The 21,871-nt window shown below is 43.5% G+C and overlaps 1 protein-coding gene across 1 annotated transcript; it reads right to left on the reverse strand.

Moving 5' to 3' along the window:
• Positions 1 to 13,441: 13,441 nt before the first annotated feature.
• Positions 13,442 to 14,404, reverse strand: LOC119725470. The gene has a single exon (XM_038196878.1). It carries the CDS (start codon positions 14,402 to 14,404, stop codon positions 13,442 to 13,444), a length of 963 nt encoding a protein of 320 aa, XP_038052806.1.
• Positions 14,405 to 21,871: the final 7,467 nt, after the last annotated feature.

Consider the following 21,871-nt stretch of genomic DNA (forward strand, 5'->3'; position numbering starts at 1 on the left):
AGCTATTTCTCTTAAACAAAGCGCAGTGGAATGTAAAACTTGCCCGCTCGCTACGCCCATTGCATAGTTGAGCACAATTCTAGGCGGCGCGTGCTGTAAAAAAAAGTTTAGTTGGCCGCGAGAGGGCGCTAGGCAAAAAGCATGATCGCAATGGCTGTTCACATGTGAATCGACACAATCACGAAGTTACAAAAGTTTTGAAATGAATGCTGGAGTAAGGAACCTGTTGGGTAAAAGTGTTAACGAAAACCCGACCTGGTTACACCTTCTTCCATGTTGTCTTGATAAACAGAATTTGGATTAATTTCTTCTGAATAATGTAAAGTGGTTGAAGTTAAAACTTACCTAGCCTGGTACAGCTTTAATGGGACGGAATTTCACAAGATTTGACGAGGATTTGAGGTTACCATATTGTGAAGTGTGCAGCATTGCCGTGAAACTGACCGTAAGTTAAAAAATCAACAGACAAGTGTATGTCACTATGTCTCTAGGCGCGGATAGGTGTCGAGTGGGGTGGGGGTGGTGAGACAGTTCGCTCTTTGAGAAAATTGTTTGACGGGGATATTTAGCCGGCACGATATTTTGCCAGAAAGGCACTGAACATGTCTGTTTTTCGTGACATTTCTGCTGAAATTTTGATACGCAAACGTTACAAACGAATCTTGAAATTTCAAGAAAAACAGACATCTGAAAAAGGCAGCACTTTCTGATTAGGCTATAAAGAGGGTGAGTATGCTTCTAAAGCAAAAATAAACTACAAACTAAGCCTAAATGCGAAAATTCAATTTTGACAAAGTTCTAAATGTTTTTTACATGTCAAAGTGTGGCCTTTATTTACGAAGGGAGTCCAGTAAATTGGTTTTCTGAAAGAAAGCCGGTGTCGCAGGCCAATGATGAACTTTTCTGAATCAGATGTCCTTTCAAATAAACGTTCTGCACATTTGGTATTTGTTAATGCAATTTTGGAATATAGGCCTATTATAATTCAAATGCCTTAATCATTCATGTGATGAGTAGAAATTCTTCCGTTTGCAATAATCTTGTCTGCTTTATAAACTTGTAGGTTTGTTTTATTTTATTGATTATTATTTTTTGTGGGGGATGATTCGCACAATATGCCCAGTTTGCATATTTATGAGCGAAGCTGTGATGTCATTTGGCACAGAGGCAACTTCGTGCTCAGGATGTCACGCAGACAAGCACTACTATTGAAAACGAGGTTTCCAATACAATATACACAAGGCATTTGAGCATGACCTTTAATTGTGATATGGCTGTTTCAGCACCAAAGGAAGCCCGCAATATTTCACAGTAGGACACCCCGGTACTTTAATAAGCAACAGCTTTGGTTAATGTTTTGTATACAAATCCCTGAACCAAAAATTGTGCTTTGTGACATCAGTTTAAATGGCGCCCTCACTTGACAGGAACAGCATGAAGCACTTACAAAAATAATAAAGCAAACATAGGCCTACTTTTACACTATTTCCTAGTCTGAAAGTATACATAATTTTTTTCATACATTATCTCTTTTTCTTTTAAGAGTGCGCCCTCATGTAAAATGTTAGGTTTAGTTGCTTTTCTTTCTTTTCTTTTATGGTTGTTTTAACAGAAAAATTTCCACAACACATTTTATATGCCGTGGGTGGGAAGGTAAAGGGATTTTCCCCCAGTAAATCCGCAGTAGTGCAACCCGTCTGTACAATATACGCATTGTATATTTACACCGACCCGGGCCTCTCGACCAATCAAAACGCCGCATTTAGCTCACGTGACAACCTCATTAGAATAAAATGAGGAGCCGGCACCTACCATGCCCAGTAGTCAATAGGGGTGTTTCAATGTGTGAGGGACGTAATTTTAGATTAATAATATTCATTTTAACATTGAAATGATCGTTTTAAGGAAAATATTTATCAATGTGTATGCAATCACGTATTTATACATAACAATGCGTATGCAAATCGAAAAAAAAAGGATTTTGTTTCACAGTAGGATTTGTATGTACTTATGTTTATATGTAAAGGCCTACAACATTATTCTTGGGAATTGATTTCAATTTAAATAAAATGAATATTTAAGGTGATAATATAGATAATAAGAATTATTGAATTAATAAGCTATACAAAATATACGATACAAAAAAGTGCATGTATAGAGAAATACAGTACATGTACATGTATATATACTGAGGAGGGTTATTGAACCTACCTACCAGTAAAAATGGTACAGCCATTATCATCTTGGCAATCGATGATCACAATGCTTTTGTAATCTCGAAGGGCGATTCCGTGACGTCACGGTGCTGAGTCATCAATGGACGGTAAACAACTAGGACTAGTCCTCTCATGTAGGATTGTCTGAAATTCGCGGTGCTTTTACACGTTTCTGGTACGCAATATGATTCGTGAGCGTACGTGAGCGCATTCTACGTTAGAGCATAGATCATAGCGTTCACTTGTTTAAACGAGCCTATATTCCAACTTAAGCCTAACAAAAAATCCAAAGACAAACATAAAGCTACTGAAACAGCTTTCAAAGCAACAGGTGCATGTACACAACATGTTTTTTTTTACATTGTATATCCTAAACAATAAACATACATGTATACATGTACACAAATAAATAAAAGACGGGATGCCTAAAACCAACCGGAACTCACCAGAAAATTCCTTAAGTGGTCAGCGGGCGATATACAGTTCTCAAGTATTTTATTCGTGATCACTACGGAAAAAAAATAATTTATGTATTTGTAGTAAACAAACACTCACCGGTAAACAGCGTACTTGCACGGTATTATAGTCCGATGACTGTTTCAACCATGGGAGAATTGTGTCAATAATAGATCAGAGAGCTAATGAATCCATGCGTTCTATACGGAGACCGGTGGTCGATCGCCCCTCAATGATCGCACCGATCATGGAGCAAATAAATAACTCCGTGCTTCTGCACCGATATTGGCCTTGTCAATATGGTATTTGTTATCCAGGTGTAATACCAATTGCACAATATTCTTCCACATTACCGCCAGAACCATCCATGTTCGTTTATCTGTGTGTGGGTGGTCCTAGAAAATACAAACTTTCAGCGTCTGCTCACTCGGTACGGTGTGTACAGCATGTACACGTACATCTACGCATTGTATATTTACACCGTCCAATCAGATACTGAGATAGCGCTGTTTCGCTTATCCATAAAGACGTAATTCTTTCTAGACTGTGTTCATTATATCGATTATCCTTCACCCCACTTAACCTACATGCATGTACAGTTCGGGATGGATTTTTGAGCGTTCTAAATATCGCTTGCCAGGAGTTACCCAACAGTAGCGACGCAGATAATCCCCTCAGACAATCGGACTGTAATTGGCAGGGCGCATGTGCGCTCCATAGGCGGTATGGCAGCGATCATTGTTTTTTGTATCGGGGCCGATAATCCTTCGGACAATGGACTGTAATTGGCAGCGCACAGCATGTGCGGGAGCTTCATATAGTCAGGGATGTTAGGGCGTTATAGGGGCCGTTTGGTTCAGTTTCTTCCAAAAGCACCAAATTTGGCACAGATGTCAGTCATACCATACTATTTCGATTTTTGACGGGCGCCAAGACGGGCGCCCCACGGGGCCGCCATATTGGCAAAATCCAATATGGCCGCCAACCGGGTCAGAGGTCAATCGAACTAAACGAGCTAGAATCATAAATAATACCACTTTTCAGGTATTTTCGGGGTCGAGCAATCTGAATCTGATGTTATTTTAACGATTTGAGGCAAGACAGATTGGCAAAATCCAAAATGGCCGCCACATACCGCAGTTAAAAAACTTAACTAGCTAGAATCATAAGTAATACAACTTTGGAGGGCTTTTCGGTGTCAACGAATCTGAATCTGAGGTTATTTTAATGATTTGATGCCAGACGGATGCCCCAGGGGCCATATTAGAAAAATCCAAAATGGCCGCCAGCCAAGTTAGAGGTCAGTCACATTTAAAAACTAAACGAGCTGCAATTATTAATAATACCATTTTACATGAATTTTCAGGGTCGGAGAATCTTAATCTATTGTTTTATTAAAGATCGTTCGTCACATTTTGCCCTAAAGGTCATTAAGGATTGGACTTATCAATCAAGATTATTGTTTGAACTATTTTCATTTAAATACATGTATTTAGAGATGATGTTTGCAGTGACAAAATGCTATATGCCGCTGTGTGCGTTTAAATGGAGCTGTTCATTTGTAGAGGACCTTGCATATAGAAACCTACATGTAGTGTGATTGCATTTCAACCGTCCTTTGCATGAGGCAGCCGCAGCGCACGAGAATGGCACATGTCACTGAAGCATCATTGAGAGTTGGTCCATAGTGATTGCCATGTACTGGTACCATCTTTGTGCCAGCCCCACACGATGAAGTCAGGAATTTCCTGCTGGACCGAGGTGGCCTGTACGTAGTAGCGGTTGCTTTACATGTTCAAACAGCACGGCAGGTAGCTGGGATGCTTCCGACAAGCTGCTTTCAGTAGTGAAGAAGCGATGTCTGGCCCCTTTGATACCTACAGTTGCACCGAACCCCTTGTGCTCTGCATGAAATGGGGAAGCAAGTTGTGTCGCACCATGTTAGGCTTTGGAAGAAGGGTGGTGCCAAGGACTTTGTCAGACCGAGATCGGAGTAGATGCTTTGGATTAGTATGTTACTGTACTTTTCACCACTTCTGAAGCCCACCCAGATCTCCAATAGGCCAAGGATCTCCAAAGCAAGCTTGAAATGATCTCGAAAGTGATCGCAGTGACTCGACTCTCAATCCTTCACTGGCTCAGTGGGTCGTATATCAAGTTACTCCGGTGCACCCATAAGATGTGGATGCAGCCTTGTCTATGTATAGGGCGTACATCCCGATTTTAGCATGGGGCTTTGCCGACTCGTTTGCTAGCACTGAGTTAATTGTATCCCAACCAGGGGAGGATGTCACATTCTGCAAACTTGTTATGATGTGTCGAAGAAGTCAAGCTTGATGAGCCCGCCTCACTGCAGGGTTCTCATGCGAGAAATGGATATTTACGGTTTGGGCATATCACTGGAACTCACCAAGTGAGAGGTTGCCCTGAGCCTTGGTTATCTGTGATCAACATCTTGGGTGGTGAAGACAATGAAACGACCGTTGGTTGATAGCTCCACCCATCCTCAGCATGGCGGGCACACACCACACGCGCCTATACATCCTTAAAATAACTAGGGACAATTTTCTCGCTCCAATCTAAGATTGTTTCTGTGGTATGCGTAGGAATGTCAAACTGTCCGACATATGCATCTAATGGGAAAAGGTTTTTTTATGCAATGACGCACCAGAAACACTAGGCATGACTGGAATGATCTCAAGTGGTAAACTTGACATCAAATAATTAAAATAACATCAGAATCAGATATTTGGACCCCCCCTCCCCAAAAAACCGCCGTATTGTTTTAACTGCGAGTACCTCCAACCTGGGTGGCGGCCATTTTTTTCAAAAATGGCGGCTCCTAGAGCATCTGCCTTGCCTCGAATCATTAAAATGACATCATATTTAGATTCTGTGACCCCGAAAACCCATAAAAGGTGGTATTATTTCAGATTTTAGCTTGTTATTTTCTTAACTGTGATATATGTGGCGGCCATTCTGGATTTTGCCAATATGGCGGTCCCTTGGGGCATCTGTCTTGCCTGAAATCGTTAAAATAACATCAGATTCAGATTGCTCGACCCCGAAAATACCTGAAAAGTGGTATTATTTATGATTCTAGTTCATTTAGTTCAATTGACCTCTGACCCAATTGGCGGCCATATTGGATTTTGCCAATATGGCGGCCCCGCGGGGCGCCCGTCTTGGCGCCCGTCAAAAATCGAAATAGTATGGTATGACTGACATCAATGAAGTTGGCTGACTAAACATTATTGTATGTAGGTGACGGCAACTAAAATCACAATGCAACATTTTTAGACCATTATTACAGAGAAAAGCGACAGGGCAAATCCAACTAAACCTTTGCGTGACAGTAGGCTTTCTCGATTTTGTGGGGATTTGCAAATCTATACATTTTTTTCGGGGCAAGGAATCCAATAGTATCAATTGGATAATATGGCGGCCATCTTGGGTTTGTTTTAAAATGGCCGCCAAAAACCGGTAATTTACAATAATTCGGCTTCTAGACAATCTGTGATCTTTATTTTAACGACTAAATCCACATTTTTCGGGGCAAGGAATCCAATAGTATCATTTGGAATTAATTAAAGTAAGCTAATGGCGGCCATCTTGGATTTGTTTTATAATGGCCGCCCAGGACCGGCATTTTACGATATCTCAGCTTCTAGACAACCTGTGATGATTAATTTCAAGACTTAACCCACCTTATTAAAGGTAACGAATCCAGTGGAACCGATCATAATGCATTATTACCACATTCAAAGGGACCACTTATAGCACAACTGTAGCAGTATACCAGAAAGCATATGCACTGTCTGGAGAGCCAATTGCAGCTGTACCTTTCAGCACAGGTAATGCACTGAGCTCCTTGATTATCCTGTCATTTTGTTGCTCACTGACTCATGAGTAAAATGATTAATATAACAGAGGGAATGATCTCACTCACTGAGTAAAATGGTCAAATGAGTCAATGAGCAGTTACTCATTTCACTCATGAGTATAAATGAGTTACTCATGAAAAAAAAAATGAGTAAAAATGAGTAACTGCTTTCAATTGCCGTCCCCTACATACAATAATGTTAAGTCGGTCAAATTCATTGACTTTTTTCACGTAGAGATATATGAAGCTCCCGCACATGCTGTGCGCTGCCAATTACAGTCCATTGTCCGAAGGATTATCAGCCCCGCTACAAAATACAATGATCGCTGCCATACCGCCTATGGAGCGCACATGTGCCCTGCCAATTACAGTCCGATTGTCTGAGGGGATTATCTGCGTCGCTACTGTTGGGCAACTCCTGGCAAGCGATATTTAGAACGCTCAAAAATCCATCCCGAACTGTACATGTAGGTTAAGTGGGGTGAAAGATAATCGATGTGATGAACACAGTCTAGAAGGAATTACGTCTTTATGGATTAGCGAAACAGCGCTATCGCAGTATCTGATTGGACGGTGTAAATATACAATGCGTAGATGTACGTGTACATGCTGTACACACCGTACCGAGTGAGCAGACGCTGAAAGTTTGTATTTTCTACGACCACCCACACACAGATAAACGAACATGGATGGTTCTGGCGGTAATGTGGAAGAATATTGTGCAATTGGTATTGCACCTGGATAACAAATACCATATTGACAAGGCCAATATCGGTGCAGAAGCACGGAGTTATTTATTTGCTCCATGATCGGTGCGATCATTGAGGGGCGATCGACCACCGGTCTCCGTATAGAACGCATGGATTCATTAGCTCTCTGATCTATTATTGACACAATTCTCCAATGGTTGAAACAGTCATCGGACTATAATACCGTGCAAGTACGCTGTTCACCGGTGAGTGTTTGTTTACTACAAATACATAAATTATTTTTTTTCCGTAGTGATCACAAATAAAATACTTGAGAACTGTATATCGCCCGTTGACCACTTAAGGAATTTTCTGGTGAGTTCCGGTTGGTTTTAGGTATCCCGTCTTTTATTCATTTGTGTACTTGTATACATGTATGTTTATAGTTTATAGCTATATTTTTGTCTTTGGATTTTTTTGTTAGGCTTAAGTTGGGATATAGGTTCGTTTAAACAAGTGAACGCTATGATCTATGCTCTAACGTAGAATGCGCTCACGTACGCTCACGAATCCTATTGCGTACCAGAAACGTGTAAAAGCACCGCGATTTTCAGACAATCCTACATGAGAGGACTAGTCCTTGTTTTTTACCGTCCATTGATGACTCAGCACCGTGACGTCACGGAATCACCCTTCGAGATTACAAACACATTGTGATCATCGATTGCCAAGATGATAATGGCTGTACCATTTTTACTAGTAGGTAGGTTCAATAACCCTCCTCAGTATACATACATGTACTGTATTTCTCCATACATGCACTTTTTTGTATCGTATATTTTGTATAGCTTATTAATTCATTAATTCTTATTATCTGTACTATGACCTTAAATATACATTTTATTTAAATTGAAATCAATTCCCAAGAATTGTTGTAGGCCTTTACATATAAACATAAGTACATAGAAATCCTACTGTGAAACAAAATCCTTTTTTTCCCATTTGCATACGCATTGTTATGTATAAATACGTGATTGCATACGAATTGATAGATATTTTCCTTAAAACGATCATTTCAATGTTAAAATGAATATTATTAATCTAAAATTACGTCCCTCACACATTGAAACACCCCTATTGACTACTGGACATGGTAGGTGCCGGCTCCTCATTTTATTCTAATGAGGCTGTCACGTGAGCTAAATGCGGTGTTCTGATTGGTCGAGAGGCCCGGGTCCAGGTAAATAGGGGGGCGTGGTTTTACCTGGACAGACGGGTTGCACTACTATCCGCGACTTCAAATACTCCAACAAATGCAGAACTTTGAATAATGTCAACCACAAGTAAATAAAAAATCAAATGCATTTTGTTTTAATCTATTAATAATTTAAAAGAAACGAATCACAAATTCGATTTCTTTTTTTTAATTCATGTTCAGACGGTCAAACTGATGGGTTTTGGAATTTCTCTTAGGGTCCCTCAGTAGTTGTTTTGGACATCATAGTTTAATGATCAATCTTGTTATTGTTAAAACAAACAGAAATAAAAAAAAAACCCGAGATATGGTTTCAGAAGAATGTCAGTCTGTAAAATTATTTGTCACATCAACTTAATAAATCTGGTATGAGAAGTAGTTTAAGAGTCCTAAAGAAGTCTAAAGGTTTCTGTTGATAGGCCACTGGAGATTATCACGTGACTACAGATGATGACTTTATCCATGACGTCTATTAGTTTGATAGGCTTATGGTTGTGCACTAGTTTTAACAACGACTTTTCTTTATTTTGTTTTTGCTCTTTCAGTAACCGTACTTTAATTCGACCTGATAACTACCAAGATGCCTTCGAAGACCATCCAGCAATTGGATGCATACATGAAAGCAACTGCCGTCGTGTACGACCACTCCAACACCAAACTCATCAGCAGGAAGACTAAAGTCAAACCAAGGAGGAAACAAGCTTTCCTTTCTGTACTGCATTACAGGAAAACGTCTTCGGATAATTGCTGTGCAAAGAGGAGACCAACGACACGATGGATTAAATATGAAAGTCAGAGGTAAAAAAATACAATGACAATTATTCAATTAAGATGAAGCTTAAGGTTATCTCGATTTCGAAGAAAACATTTAATCTTTTACTCTTTACAGATACTTTTTAAAAGTTGAGCGAACTTGAGGAACACTTTTATTAGACTCACGAAAGTGACGATGGCCTCTAATTCGAGTGTAGTTTCCACACTAATTGTGCACTGATCTTGTTCTATTGTGAACTAATGCATTTCTTAAACTACATACATTTTCTCCCCTATTTTCACAGTAATACCAAAGACGTCAAACAGAAACTGCAGGTCTTTGTCCGGACTCCCCCCTCACACAAACCCAAGACACTTTATTTCGAACTCCATCCCGAGACATCCGTCTCATCTCTCAAAGAAACAATACAGAAGAAGATCGGTGTCGAGGCACGATATCAGCGTCTGTACATCAGGAGAAACTTCCAGGTAGTTATAATTTAATTTATAATACTTGGTTCAATTTTAAATATCCAAACCTAGTAGTTCGCATTGTCGGATTTTAGAAATGGTAATGTTGACTGCAAAATCTCACATTTTCACGTTGATATCTTTAGTTGTTTGTTTATGAGATCCCCCATCACAACCCATTTCTTCCAACTCAGGCTTAAAGGAACGTCATTTGTTAGATGTTTGAACAACGCACAACTAAATTCCTTTCTTTCTTTTTTTCCTGATGATGTAACTTAATTTCTGATATAAATTACTGTGTTAGCTCTGTGACTTACTCACACTTGAGGAAAATGGTGTCGACAAGGATGAAATCATCTCTCTCCGGCTGTCAAAAGAAGACCCAAATGATGACGAGGAGCCAAAAGGTAAATTATAGAGGTTAGAAACAAAGGTAAATAAACAATCTAAATTTGGGTTTTAAATAAGGATCAAGAGTCTATTTTTGTTGTAATTGCCGTTGATATTTGATACAGTGATGGTTGGATTTCAAAATGTTTAACTGAAGTTTAAATGTCTTGGCAGATAAAACCAACATTGATGAAGAGTACCTCCAGGACTTGTCCTCGAAAACTGAATCATCATGGAAGGAATTGGCAAAACACTTGGGATATGAAGAAGCAGAAATTGCAGACATCCAAACCACCAACGAAGGCAGCACTGAAGAGAGCCGTCACATGCTACTCACTTGGTGGAAAAAGACGACAGAACGCGATGAAGCAGCTCAGAAGCTGAAACGAGCATTGGAGGCCATCGGGTTGACTGATTTGGCTCAAAATGTACCAGCTGAGCTTAAATGTGAGCAAGCAGATTCTCATATTCAAGAGTGATTTTGGCATAGCCATTAGACGCTCTATTTTCGGGGCTGGGATGATATGGTACCTCGTTCTCTTACAAAACACTTTATACAAATAAGAAATTTTAGATACATCGCCTAGTTAATTGAAAATAAAAACAGAAACATCATTTTTTAAACGATTGGTAAACAATAACATTGTAATGTATTCTGTTTTCCAACTTGCATCAGTGGCAAGCAAATCGAGACACGAAGCAGCCGGACCCGAGCCAGAAAGGCGTCGAGGTACAGGAGCTGACGAGGAGAGCAAACAAAACGGGAATGCATCAACCGAGGAAGAGAAACTGAAAAAGGAACAAGCTTGTGATCAAGACAAACTTCAACTTATCTGGTAAGACATAAGTAAACGCTGCTATTCGTCATGCACCTCGTGTTTAAAGAATTACCTACGCATCGCGCGTTTTGTGGACAATCAAACTACTGTAGCGGTCCGCCGACCCTTCGTCCCTGCCGCCAGCCGGGAGATGCCGCCGGACGGACGCTGACAGGATTAGGCTTTCCCGATGAGCGGTTACCGGGAAACCCGGGACGTTACTTCGTTTGGAGGAAGTATACCCCCAGGCATTGCAGTGGACCAGCGATACTCGCACTCAATCACTCTCACCCTATTAGGCCCAATAACTCACAGGAGACAATGATTAAGTCACAGTCCTCTTTATATAACGTAACAATGGTGTTTTATTGTGTGCGCCTATACAGGCGACTCCTATATAGGCGTCTATCGCTAACTCTAACGTGGACACAATGTTGGCTACTTATTTTAACTCTTCCTGGCCAGTAAACTCACCAACTAGTGATGTAAAGGCAGCCCGTCCGGTGGGTCCCTCTTCTAGATTAACTCGCTAGCGGATAATCAATCGCAGCGCTGTCAGACCTGCATGAAACTGGCTGACGACTCACCCTAGAAATAACTCGTGTCATGCGCTTCTGCTTGTGACTCAGCTTGTGACTGCCAGAGTGAGTGAGTATCGCGCGCGCGGCTGACGCACGCTTTTATACCCGCGGGCAGTGCGTGCATAGACAGTAGCAGCGCGGAGACCACCGACGCGGGCACCAGTACCCTAGACTGGCACTATACCCAATGTTTCGTTACACAGCTTCGCCTTAAGTTTGGTCAGTCCCTTTGACCAATAAACTTATACAAAAATAAATAAAAGAAACATTGGTCCACCTAAAGTCTCTTAAATTTTGACATAAGGTGATCTCTACTGGACTTCCTTGTCCTAGATAGGTTCCTAGCTATACAGCATAACTTCAATAAACATTAAACTTCAAACTGTTCGACTTTTATAAACACTTCTTAAACTTATGGCCTCAATAAAGGTAACATGTAAACACTAAGTTTAAACAACTCCTAAGCTTAATCGGTAAACTTAATTAAACAACTTGCAAACTTCAAGGTGTATAAGGTGTAAGGCGTTTTAGGTGAAACTCCTGGTTTCTGTTAACTTGTTAACTTAAAAAGATGTAAAGGCGTCTAAGGTGGAACTCCTGGTTTCTGTTAACATGTGAACTTAGAACCCAGCTTTAAAATTAACATCAAAGACGCGCTCGGTTTCCTCTCGGGTAACCAACAGTCCTCCATGGTACAGACTACGGGTCTTCCTCTCGGTGATCTTTGTTACGTTGCCAATCATCGAGCCTTCCAGTTGTGCGTTGTTCATGGAGGGTCCCACGCCTTCTGACCTCGAGTCCTTATCCACGATGATCCTACGAATCTTCACCGGGGGTGGCGACTCAAAAGTGTGGCCCGCCTTCTCAGGCTCGCTAGCCTCTCTCAGTACGACTACATCGTAGTGACGGGATGCAGAATCGTGCAGGGTATGCATCTCACCAAGGTAAGTATCTGTCTTCTCCTTCTCGGTGATCCTCACGACTTGCCCGGCAAAGAACTTCCCAAGGGGTATCTCTCCTGGTTGCTGTATCGGCTCCTCTGGTTTAGTGGCAGTGCTACACATCGACTCGACATCATCGGGGCCCTGCTGCAGTTGCCGGACCAGGCTCAAAGGTTTCCCTCCTGTCTGTGGCTTAGGCGTATTTTCCTCCGGCATGCTGTCCCACAGCATGGATAAGGTAGGCGAAACCGCTATCTCGAGGATGTCCTCACTTGCTAGGAGCGGTCCCGCATCAAACTCTGGCTGGGAAGAGCCCTGCCCTGCAGGCTCTCCATGCACTTTCTCCAATGGGTGAAGCGTCGCCTCGCCTAGCTTTGGCCCTACTTCGTCAGCTGGCGCCTTCGATACCGTGCTAGGTGGAGTATTCGCCTTCTTCGTAGCCTCGCCTAGCTTTGGCTGTACATCGTCAGCTGGCGCCTTCGATACCGTGCTTTGTGGAGTCTTCGCCTTCTTCGTAGCCTTGCCACGATTTTTACCGGGAAAGTCCTCTGCCTGTTCATACTTGCGTTTCTTGTCCGATGTGGCCTTGTCCTTGGATTCGGCATTGCTTTCCCTTCGGCGTCTGTCTTCGCGGGTCTCGTGAGACTCGCCCTTTATCTCGCCCACTTCATCCATGCGGTCGGGGTGACAGTCGCGGTAGTGCGCCTTCAAATTGTCCCGGCGATTGTTCTTGTGGGCGCAGCGCCTACACCAGTAGTACAATCGCGGCCCATGCTCGGTAATTAGGTGGCGTTCTAGGCTTCTCTTGTGAAGTCTCACGTGGCACTTGGGGCACCTAGTATGGTCCTGGTCCACCTCATCTCTGGACTTCTCTTGACTGTCTCGGCCCATGGCGAGTATGTACAGACTCTGTAGGGAAAATGCAAAAGTGGTGCATTTCATTAATGTGTGTTTCACCTTCTCTCGCTCTCACAACAATCTCTCACATCTAGCGATATCTCTGGGGCACCCTGCGATGCCTGGGGGGATTCCGACGCGGTAATGGGGTCTCAGTATGGCATGTTTGCCCGTCCGAGTTTTCAGGCCTCAATGGGGTTTTGGGACTTGGAATCACAATCGATGGTGTCTCCTGGGTAGGGTGATTGCCCTCTGGTGACACTCTGGGGGTGAAAGAACGGGCGGTTGGGTTTGGAATTCGCCTCCCTGTCGTAGGCGTCTCTATTTGCCCGCTGGAATTGTCTTCCGCTTGTGCTGGAACGCTGGTTATCTGCTGTTGGCTAGTATTATCTGCATTGGCTTCTGTTGTGTTCTCAATCCATGAGACTAGGGGATTTCCTATGTAGGACTTCAAGCGGTCCCGATGCACAACTTTCATCTTTCCACCCTTTTTACGTTGAATTCGGAAGATGACATCGGACAGCTTGTGCACGATGAGATACGGACCCTCCCATCGGCACTGCAATTTAGGCGACAAGCCTTTCCTCTTGGCCGGATTGTGCAGCCACACGAAATCTCCAGCCACCAAGTTATACTTCACAGATCGTCTGTCGTAATGAGTCTTCTGCCTTCTGGCGCTCCGCTTCAGACACTTACGTGCCCTACCGTGCGCAAGTCTGAACTGCTCCCTCAGTTGTTGCGCATAGTCAGTCTCTTCGCCTTCAACCTCTTGTTGGTCATCACGGGGTTGTTCAACAGCCAAGTCGATGGGAAGGCGCACCTCACGTCCGAGCATCAGCATATTAGGCGATTCACCTGTTGATTCCTGTGGTGAGGCACGATAGGCAAACGTTGCCAGTGGAATCTTTTCATCCCAATCTCGCTGTCGTCTGTGGGGCTCTATCATCATAGAAACCATTGTGACCAGTGTGCGATTGAATCTCTCAATCATCCCATCACTCTTCGGATTGTACGGCGTCGTTCGCGTTTTCTCGATGCCCAGCAGGCGACACATTTCCGCGAAGACCTGGGACTCAAAATTACGACCTTGGTCGGAGTGTAGAATCTCGGGCACACCATACCTGCTCACAAACTCTTTCACGAATTTATCGGCTACTGTTTTTGCCGTTTGGTCCGGGATCGGGTAGGCTTCTGTCCACTAACTCAGGTAATCGCCCACCACCAGTATATACTTGTTCCCTCTCTCGGTAACCGGTAAAGGACCAAGTACGTCCAAGGCGACCCTTTCCATTGGCGCTCCAACCATCTTTTGCTGCAGGGGAGCTCTTCTGGTCTTTGTTGGTGATTTCTTACGGGCGCAGACATTACATCGCCTGAGGATGGACCGAACGTCTGCAGAAATTCCAGCCCAGTAGAATCTCACCTTAACTTTAGCCAAGGTTTTCCTAACGCCCAAGTGTCCTCCAGATGTGTTGCCATGTAGTTGATTCACCATTTCGTCTTGGTATTTCGCTGGTAGCACCGTGAGCCATCTCACCTCGCGTCTGTCGTCTGACTCCCATTTCCGGCAGAGAACACCACTGCGGATTTCAAGTTGGCCCCAGTGGCGCCTATAAGTCTTCGCCCTGGACGACAACGCAGACATTTCCGCCCAGTCAGGTTCTCGCTGATGTTCTTCTTTTGCTTTTATCACCCATCTGAGGTCTTCTTCCTCCAGCTGCGCCTTCCGCATCTCTTCTGAACTCAGGGTCGGTTGTGCGGTCACGACTCTCGAGTGAGATACCGTCGACGGTGTTTCTGTTTTCTTTACTTCATCGTTGTCTGTCGGTTGACATTTTGCCTGTTGTCCCTCTTCTCGGCCACATTGAGTGCAAGGCATCCGTGATAGGCCATTGCATGTTACTTTCTCCCCATTTAGTTTCAGTTCAAGTGAGTGGAAGTCCAAGGAACCCTGCGTTGGCAACAGAAAATCCATTCCCAGGATTCCTTCAACTTCACCTATTTTGCCGAAAACAGCCCGAACGGGACACGTCGTCCTTCCAATTTGCACTTCTACCAAGGCTCTTCCGAGAGTTTCCATGTTGCTACCGTCAGTGTTACGAACTCCTGTACCTCCACTCTCCAGCTTAGGTCGTTTCTCAATGGGAATCTTGTAGTAAAACTCTGACGATAGGACGGTGTCCGTCGCACCTGTGTCCACCAAGAGGTTTGCCTTGACTCCCCTTATAAACGACTGTACAAATAGTCCAGCGCGCGCCCTTTGGCCAAGGGTAGGCTTAACATCTCTCCCATCCCTACATGGCCTCTCGTGGTTGTCTCCGTTCTGGTGTTTCGGCCCGTCTATTTCTCCAGCTGTCCCTCGGGCCTTGGAGCCAGCTGGCTGTCGTTTCCCGACGCCTGTCTGTCGATGTCATGTCCGACGCGCTTCCTGCACTCCCGTGCAAAATGCCCTCGGTTATTGCACTTGAAGCACACGTCTTGGGGAGTTGCCTTGCGCCTGGCAGCAATCCTCGGCCCTCTAGGCGCTTCTGGGTTTCGCTTTGACTTCATGTCCTCTAGCATTTTTGTCATCCTTTGGAGCCACTCCTTAACTTCTTGGTCACTTGCACTCTGAATAAATGACTCCTTTGCTTGACTCCTACTCTCTTCACTCTTGACCTCCTGCATAGGATTGTTAGATATCCCGTCTACTCCTCGGGCGTACTTGACTCGTCTGTCACTCCGTTGTTCCTCAATCTTGAGGAAGCTCTCTGTGCTTAAGGCGGCGCGGATGGCTTCATCCAGTGACGACGGTCTTGCCCTGAACACTCCTTCGCGGATGGCTTGCTCCCGAATTGCGTCTGAAAAATGACCCCTAGCTAGGCGATCTCGCCCGTCGTCTGTCAATTCTGGATAGGCGAGTGCCGACAGGTCACGTATGGATTGTCCCAACTCTTGCAATGTCTCCTTATCTCCTTGACGCCTGTGGCGAAGTTCCACTAGGTGATTTTCTGCCAATTGTCCAGGGCCAAATCGCTTTTCAAGGAGACCCATCAGCTCAGTATGGGTAACGTCTTTGCCGCTGGAAGCGAGGTTCCCAAGCACTTTCACTGCCTCGCTTTGGAGACTCACTGCAAGAAAAACTTTCGCTTGACTATCGGTCCAAGCATTTGCCAGTTTACACGCCTTGAAGTGCTGCTTATACTCCCTCCAAGGAGTCTTCCCGTTGAATCGGTCTGGTAGGATGTTCGGCCGCTTACTAGTACTAGTGCTCGACTCGCAGCTGCCCTTCTCCTTCGTTGTGGTTTTCTCCCCGACGCCAAATGGATCCAGCTCGCCTCCTTCGAACTTGGCGCTATGATTCACTCGCAGAGAGACATCTTCTATTGCACTCGAAGGCGGAACTTCACTGTCACATCTGGAAGGTGTCCATCCTACAAGGTTGCTGGTTTCAGCCGTAGGCGTCGATGAAGCTGGTTGCGTAGGCACTGGGGTAGGTGGAGGTGCGAATGTGTTAAATTTCCTTCTAGGTTTTGGAGTAGGTGGAATTCTTGACCGCAGGGCAGGCGCTGACCTCACCGAACCCCGATGTCCAATGTTGAGTGTCTCGAGTAGTTTTTGTACTTGAAGTTGTAACCGGTAGTTTTCAGCCTTGAGTTTCTCTCTCTCGTGGGTCGCTCGCTGGAGATCGCTGTCAATCTGGTCGACCTCCGACAAATCGCCATCAAAATCAATGAGGCTGACAGCCATGACGCCTAGGTAGGTGAAGTACTCCTTCACACTCTATCGATGATTGATGGTGACTGATGTCACCGCAACGCCAATCCCACTTCTGACACCAAATTTGTAGCGGTCCGCCGACCCTTCGTCCCTGCCTCCAGCCGGGAGATGCCGCCGGACGGACGCTGACAGGATTAGGCTTTCCCGATGAGCGGTTACCGGGAAACCCGGGACGTTACTTCGTTTGGAGGAAGTATACCCCCAGGCATTGCAGTGGACCAGCGATACTCGCACTCAATCACTCTCACCCTATTAGGCCCAATAACTCACAGGAGACAATGATTAAGTCACAGTCCTCTTTATATAACGTAACAATGGTGTTTTATTGTGTGCGCCTATACAGGCGACTCCTATATAGGCGTCTATCGCTAACTCTAACGTGGACACAATGTTGGCTGCTTATTTTAACTCTTCCTGGCCAGTAAACTCACCAACTAGTGATGTAAAGGCAGCCCGTCCGGTGGGTCCCTCTTCTAGATTAACTCGCTAGCGGATAATCAATCGCAGCGCTGTCAGACCTGCATGAAACTGGCTGACGACTCACCCTAGAAATAACTCGTGTCATGCGCTTCTGCTTGTGACTCAGCTTGTGACTGCCAGAGTGAGTGAGTATCGCGCGCGCGGCTGACGCACGCTTTTATACCCGCGGGCAGTGCGTGCATAGACAGTAGCAGCGCGGAGACCTCCGACGCGGGCACCAGTACCCTAGACTGGCACTATACCCGATGTTTCGATACACTACCTTGGAAAACAATATTTTACCACTCTAACAATATTGTAGAGAATGGTTACAATAATGGTTGATGGTCTTTACCTTCATTAATTTGCTTTATTATGTCAATTCAATTATTAATTCATGCTTTTTATTCATGAATCATAAATCAACAACAACAACAACTAAAAGACATGGAGGAAACCTAGACCATCATGAACATGAAAGACGAATCTAAAGAAACAGTCTAAATGTCAGTGAAGCAAGGAACTAGAAATTAATAAAGAAGCAAGAAAAAAAATGGTCTGCAGAATTGACAAATTAAATAATTAATAATTTAGCATAACAAGAAAAGCATAAATGAGCCTTAACATGTAAAACGCCCTTTCTGACAGTTTCAGACATGTGCAAGTATTCGTCAGATTTCACATCCGTCATAAACCGTCGACGCTTTGTCTCCAAATGGACCCAGAGACATCTGTCTCGGCCTTGAAACAAATAATAAATGAGAAAATCAGTGTCCAGCCTCAACAACAGCGTCTGCTCATCCGAAGAAACTTTCGTAATTTTGAGGTAAGGAAGAATTCATATTTTAAACTTACCATGCTAAAAAGTACCAATTACTATTCCATCGAATAAAAGGCCATGCATTATGGGTTTAGTGACAATCTTTGAATTCAGATTACATCAGTTGTGTATATTAAAATAGTGCTATCTCTGATGCTGGTATAATGGTGATTTAGCAATAGCGTTTGCTGGTCTTATCACCACTGATTATGTCTTAAGATGAAAAAGCACTGCGAGAAAATGTATATAAATGTTTACTCGTGTTTTGTTATTCAACCACCAAGATGGGTTTTTTTTAAACCTTGGTTTCCAACAGTGTTATATGAGGATCGTTAAATTTTTTTTCAGCTCTGTAACTTGCTGACACTTCACGACTGCGGCATTCATCAGGACGAGAACATCTCACTCCGTCTGTGTACTGATGGCCTACTCGGCGGTGGACCAACAGGTAAATGCTCATGGGAAACATTATCTTTGAAAGTGCGATAACGAAAACAGGATGGATGCTCTAGCCTTTTCTTGTTGGCATTATGAGTATCTGTAGTACAATTACTTGTAGTTAAAGAGTGATCTAAGTTAATGTGTTTTACCGCCTCCTCCGCTGTAATGTCTCAAAATTTCCCAGCATTTGCCACTTATTTCTAAAAGGATAAACAATTCAATAAAAAATAGCACTGATATTTATAAACGTCGCTAACCAAAGTCTAAACTTAATTGCCTTTCAATCAGATACATATAAACTTCCAACTTATGTTTTGTTTGGCAGACAAACGCTCTGGTGATTATCAATTCCTCCGGGACTTGGCTACGAAAATTCAATCATCCTGGGAAGAATTGGCACAATTGATGGGATTTTCAGAAGCAGAAATCAAGCAAATCCAAACCACCTTCCAAGAACAAACAGAAAGGAGCCTACAGATGCTGCTTTCTTGGTGGAGAAAGCAAACAAGTCGCGGGGAAGGATTTCAGAGTTTGAGAGATGCGTTAAATACAATCGGGCGTGATAAGCTTGTCTCGATGATACCATCAGAAGAGCAACAGAGGGTAAAACAGGAGGAACTTCGTCATCGAGACAAACCCCAACCATTGGTACAAGAGGAAGGAGCTAAAGAGTCGCCCAAGCAGAAAGGGACTACATCACATGAGGGACAGAAACCGACACAGCAAGGAGTTTGTTATCGAGACAACCCCCAATTAGGGGCTCATGTGGGAGGGGCTGAAGATCAGAGCCCACAAAAAGGGACTACATCATCTGACGAGGAGAGACCAAGACAGGAAGAAGTTGAAATCCAAGACATACCGAAACCTGAGTTGCAAGTAGGAGGGGCAAAGGTACAAAGTAAGCAGAGAGGGACTATATCACCTGAGGAACAGAGACCGGTACACGAAGAAGTTTCTGAGCAAAACAAACCTCAGTTACATGAACAAAGAGTTGATGTTGAAGAACACGTCAAGCACAAACTCGCAAGACTGTCCATTGAGGAGCATAGACTGAGTCAGGAGCTTCCACAAAGAAAGCAGACACTGGGAGAATTCGAGAACGCACAAGAGGGGGTGACGTCTATAAAAGAACATGGACCTAGGCATGTGCAATTAGAGAGTCATCGAGATAAACCTCAAAAAGAGAATCAAGTGGGAGGGGCTACACAAGAGAGCAAACGGAAAGGAACATCATGTAAGGAACAGATACTGCGTCTGCACGAGGAAGTCGCTCATCGAGACAAAACTGAACCAGAAGTTCAGGTAGGAGGGGCTGAAGAACATAGCAAGGAGAACTGGACTACATCATCCGAGGACCAGAGACCGAGACAGGAGGAAGTTGCTCATCGAGACGAATCCGAACCAGAGGTTCATGTGGGAGGGGCTCAAGAACATAGCAAGCTAAAAGGAAAGAAACCGAGAGGAGAAGTTCACGCTAGGATTACTGAGAGCGAAAGCAGATCAGGTAATGATTTATCCAATTAATTATAATTTCAATATTTGTGCTCTTCTTCGAGCTTGCGGTTTCTTTAATTTTCACCCTCCTATTATGATATATGAAATGGTTTTGAAAATGGGTTCAAAAGTTTTTTTGTCAGAACAAGTTTTCAAATTCTAGTTTTTGGCTGAAGATCTCCCTAAAATGCCTTTGGGTTCCCTTTTTTCGCATGAACACGTGTATCCGATCTGCGTGTAGACTTGCTTCTGTATGGTTCCTGCCTCATCAAGACTGGAATGTGGCGGGAAACAAAGCTGTCTTCTGCAGACTAGTATCGAGTGCGTTAAAACATCACGTGATTGAATCAAAATGGCTTGATTTGAAGTAACTGCATATAGTTCAGAGTCCACCGCAAACACCATGGCATCATTTCGGCAACTGCCCGGTCAAGGGTCGCATAATTGCAAGTTCCAGACTTGTGTGACTCAGACTCGGACTCGACCTTTGTAACTCGTGACTCAGACTCGGACTCGACCTTTGTGACTCGTGACTCAGACTCGGACTCGACCTTGTGACTCGTGACTCAGACTCGGACTCGACCTTTGTGACTCGTGACTCAGACTCGGACTCGACCTGCATGACTCGTGACTCAGACTCGGACTCGACCTCTGTGACTCGTGACACAGACTCGGACTCGACATGCGTGACTCGGGACTCGGACTCGGCGGACTCGGTAGTGGTGACTCAGACTCGGACTCGGACTCGAGGTTTGGTGACTCGAATACAAGTCTGTGATGTAGGCCTATCAGTAATTTATGAATGCCCAATTATAGATGAAATACATTTTACATTTTCCCTGAAAGTTGAATTTGGATATGTTGTTTTAATTGAAAGGTGAAGTCCGACAACCATTCAGTTAACAACTAACGCATGCGTATTATGCTTAACAATTTGTGAAGTAATTATTTTATATATAAGTGGATTTTTTGTTATGATTTATTCAAAAGTAAAAATAAACAATGTGTTTATTGCTGGAAAATGGATGTTTGGAAATAAAACTGGAACATCTGTTAAAACAAGATACAATTCTGTACAATTGCATAACTTTTAATGTTAAGCTTTTTATATTAAATGTACAAAGCTTTTAATATTTGGTTTTTAATCACAAATTATTATGTTTTAGTACGATAAGTATTTTTTTTTTGTTTAAATCACATGTACAATTCAGTTTGCGAGACATGTATTCTTGTTTTGATAGATTACCCACAAAGCAGTGGAGCCAGCATAGGAAACGCCGGCACAATCAGCGGTAGCCAGAACCCTATCATTGTTAGTCCAGGTGAAGTTAATATCAATTACAACTTGACGTCGGAGAGACAAGGTAAATATAATCTTGTTCGATACAATAAAGTAGTTTGATATTGTAACGAGCGCGAAATTACTGGTTCAAGCACTAAACGACTATAGAGACTAGACAAAAATTCTGACTGGAGAGGTCGTGTTCTTCTTTAAATAATAATAATGGTTTTATTGTCTTCCAATACTGTTGGCACACACCGTGCCCG

The sequence above is a fragment of the Patiria miniata genome, unplaced genomic scaffold (assembly GCF_015706575.1).
Source record: "Patiria miniata isolate m_02_andy unplaced genomic scaffold, ASM1570657v1 HiC_scaffold_19, whole genome shotgun sequence".
Classification (NCBI taxonomy): Eukaryota; Metazoa; Echinodermata; class Asteroidea; order Valvatida; family Asterinidae; genus Patiria; species Patiria miniata.

What these genes read in the sequence shown, in the direction of transcription:
- LOC119725470 (XM_038196878.1), bottom strand. Translation starts at nt 14,404, where the DNA reads ATGTGTCGCCTGCTGGGCATCGAGAAAACGCGAACGACGCCGTACAAT.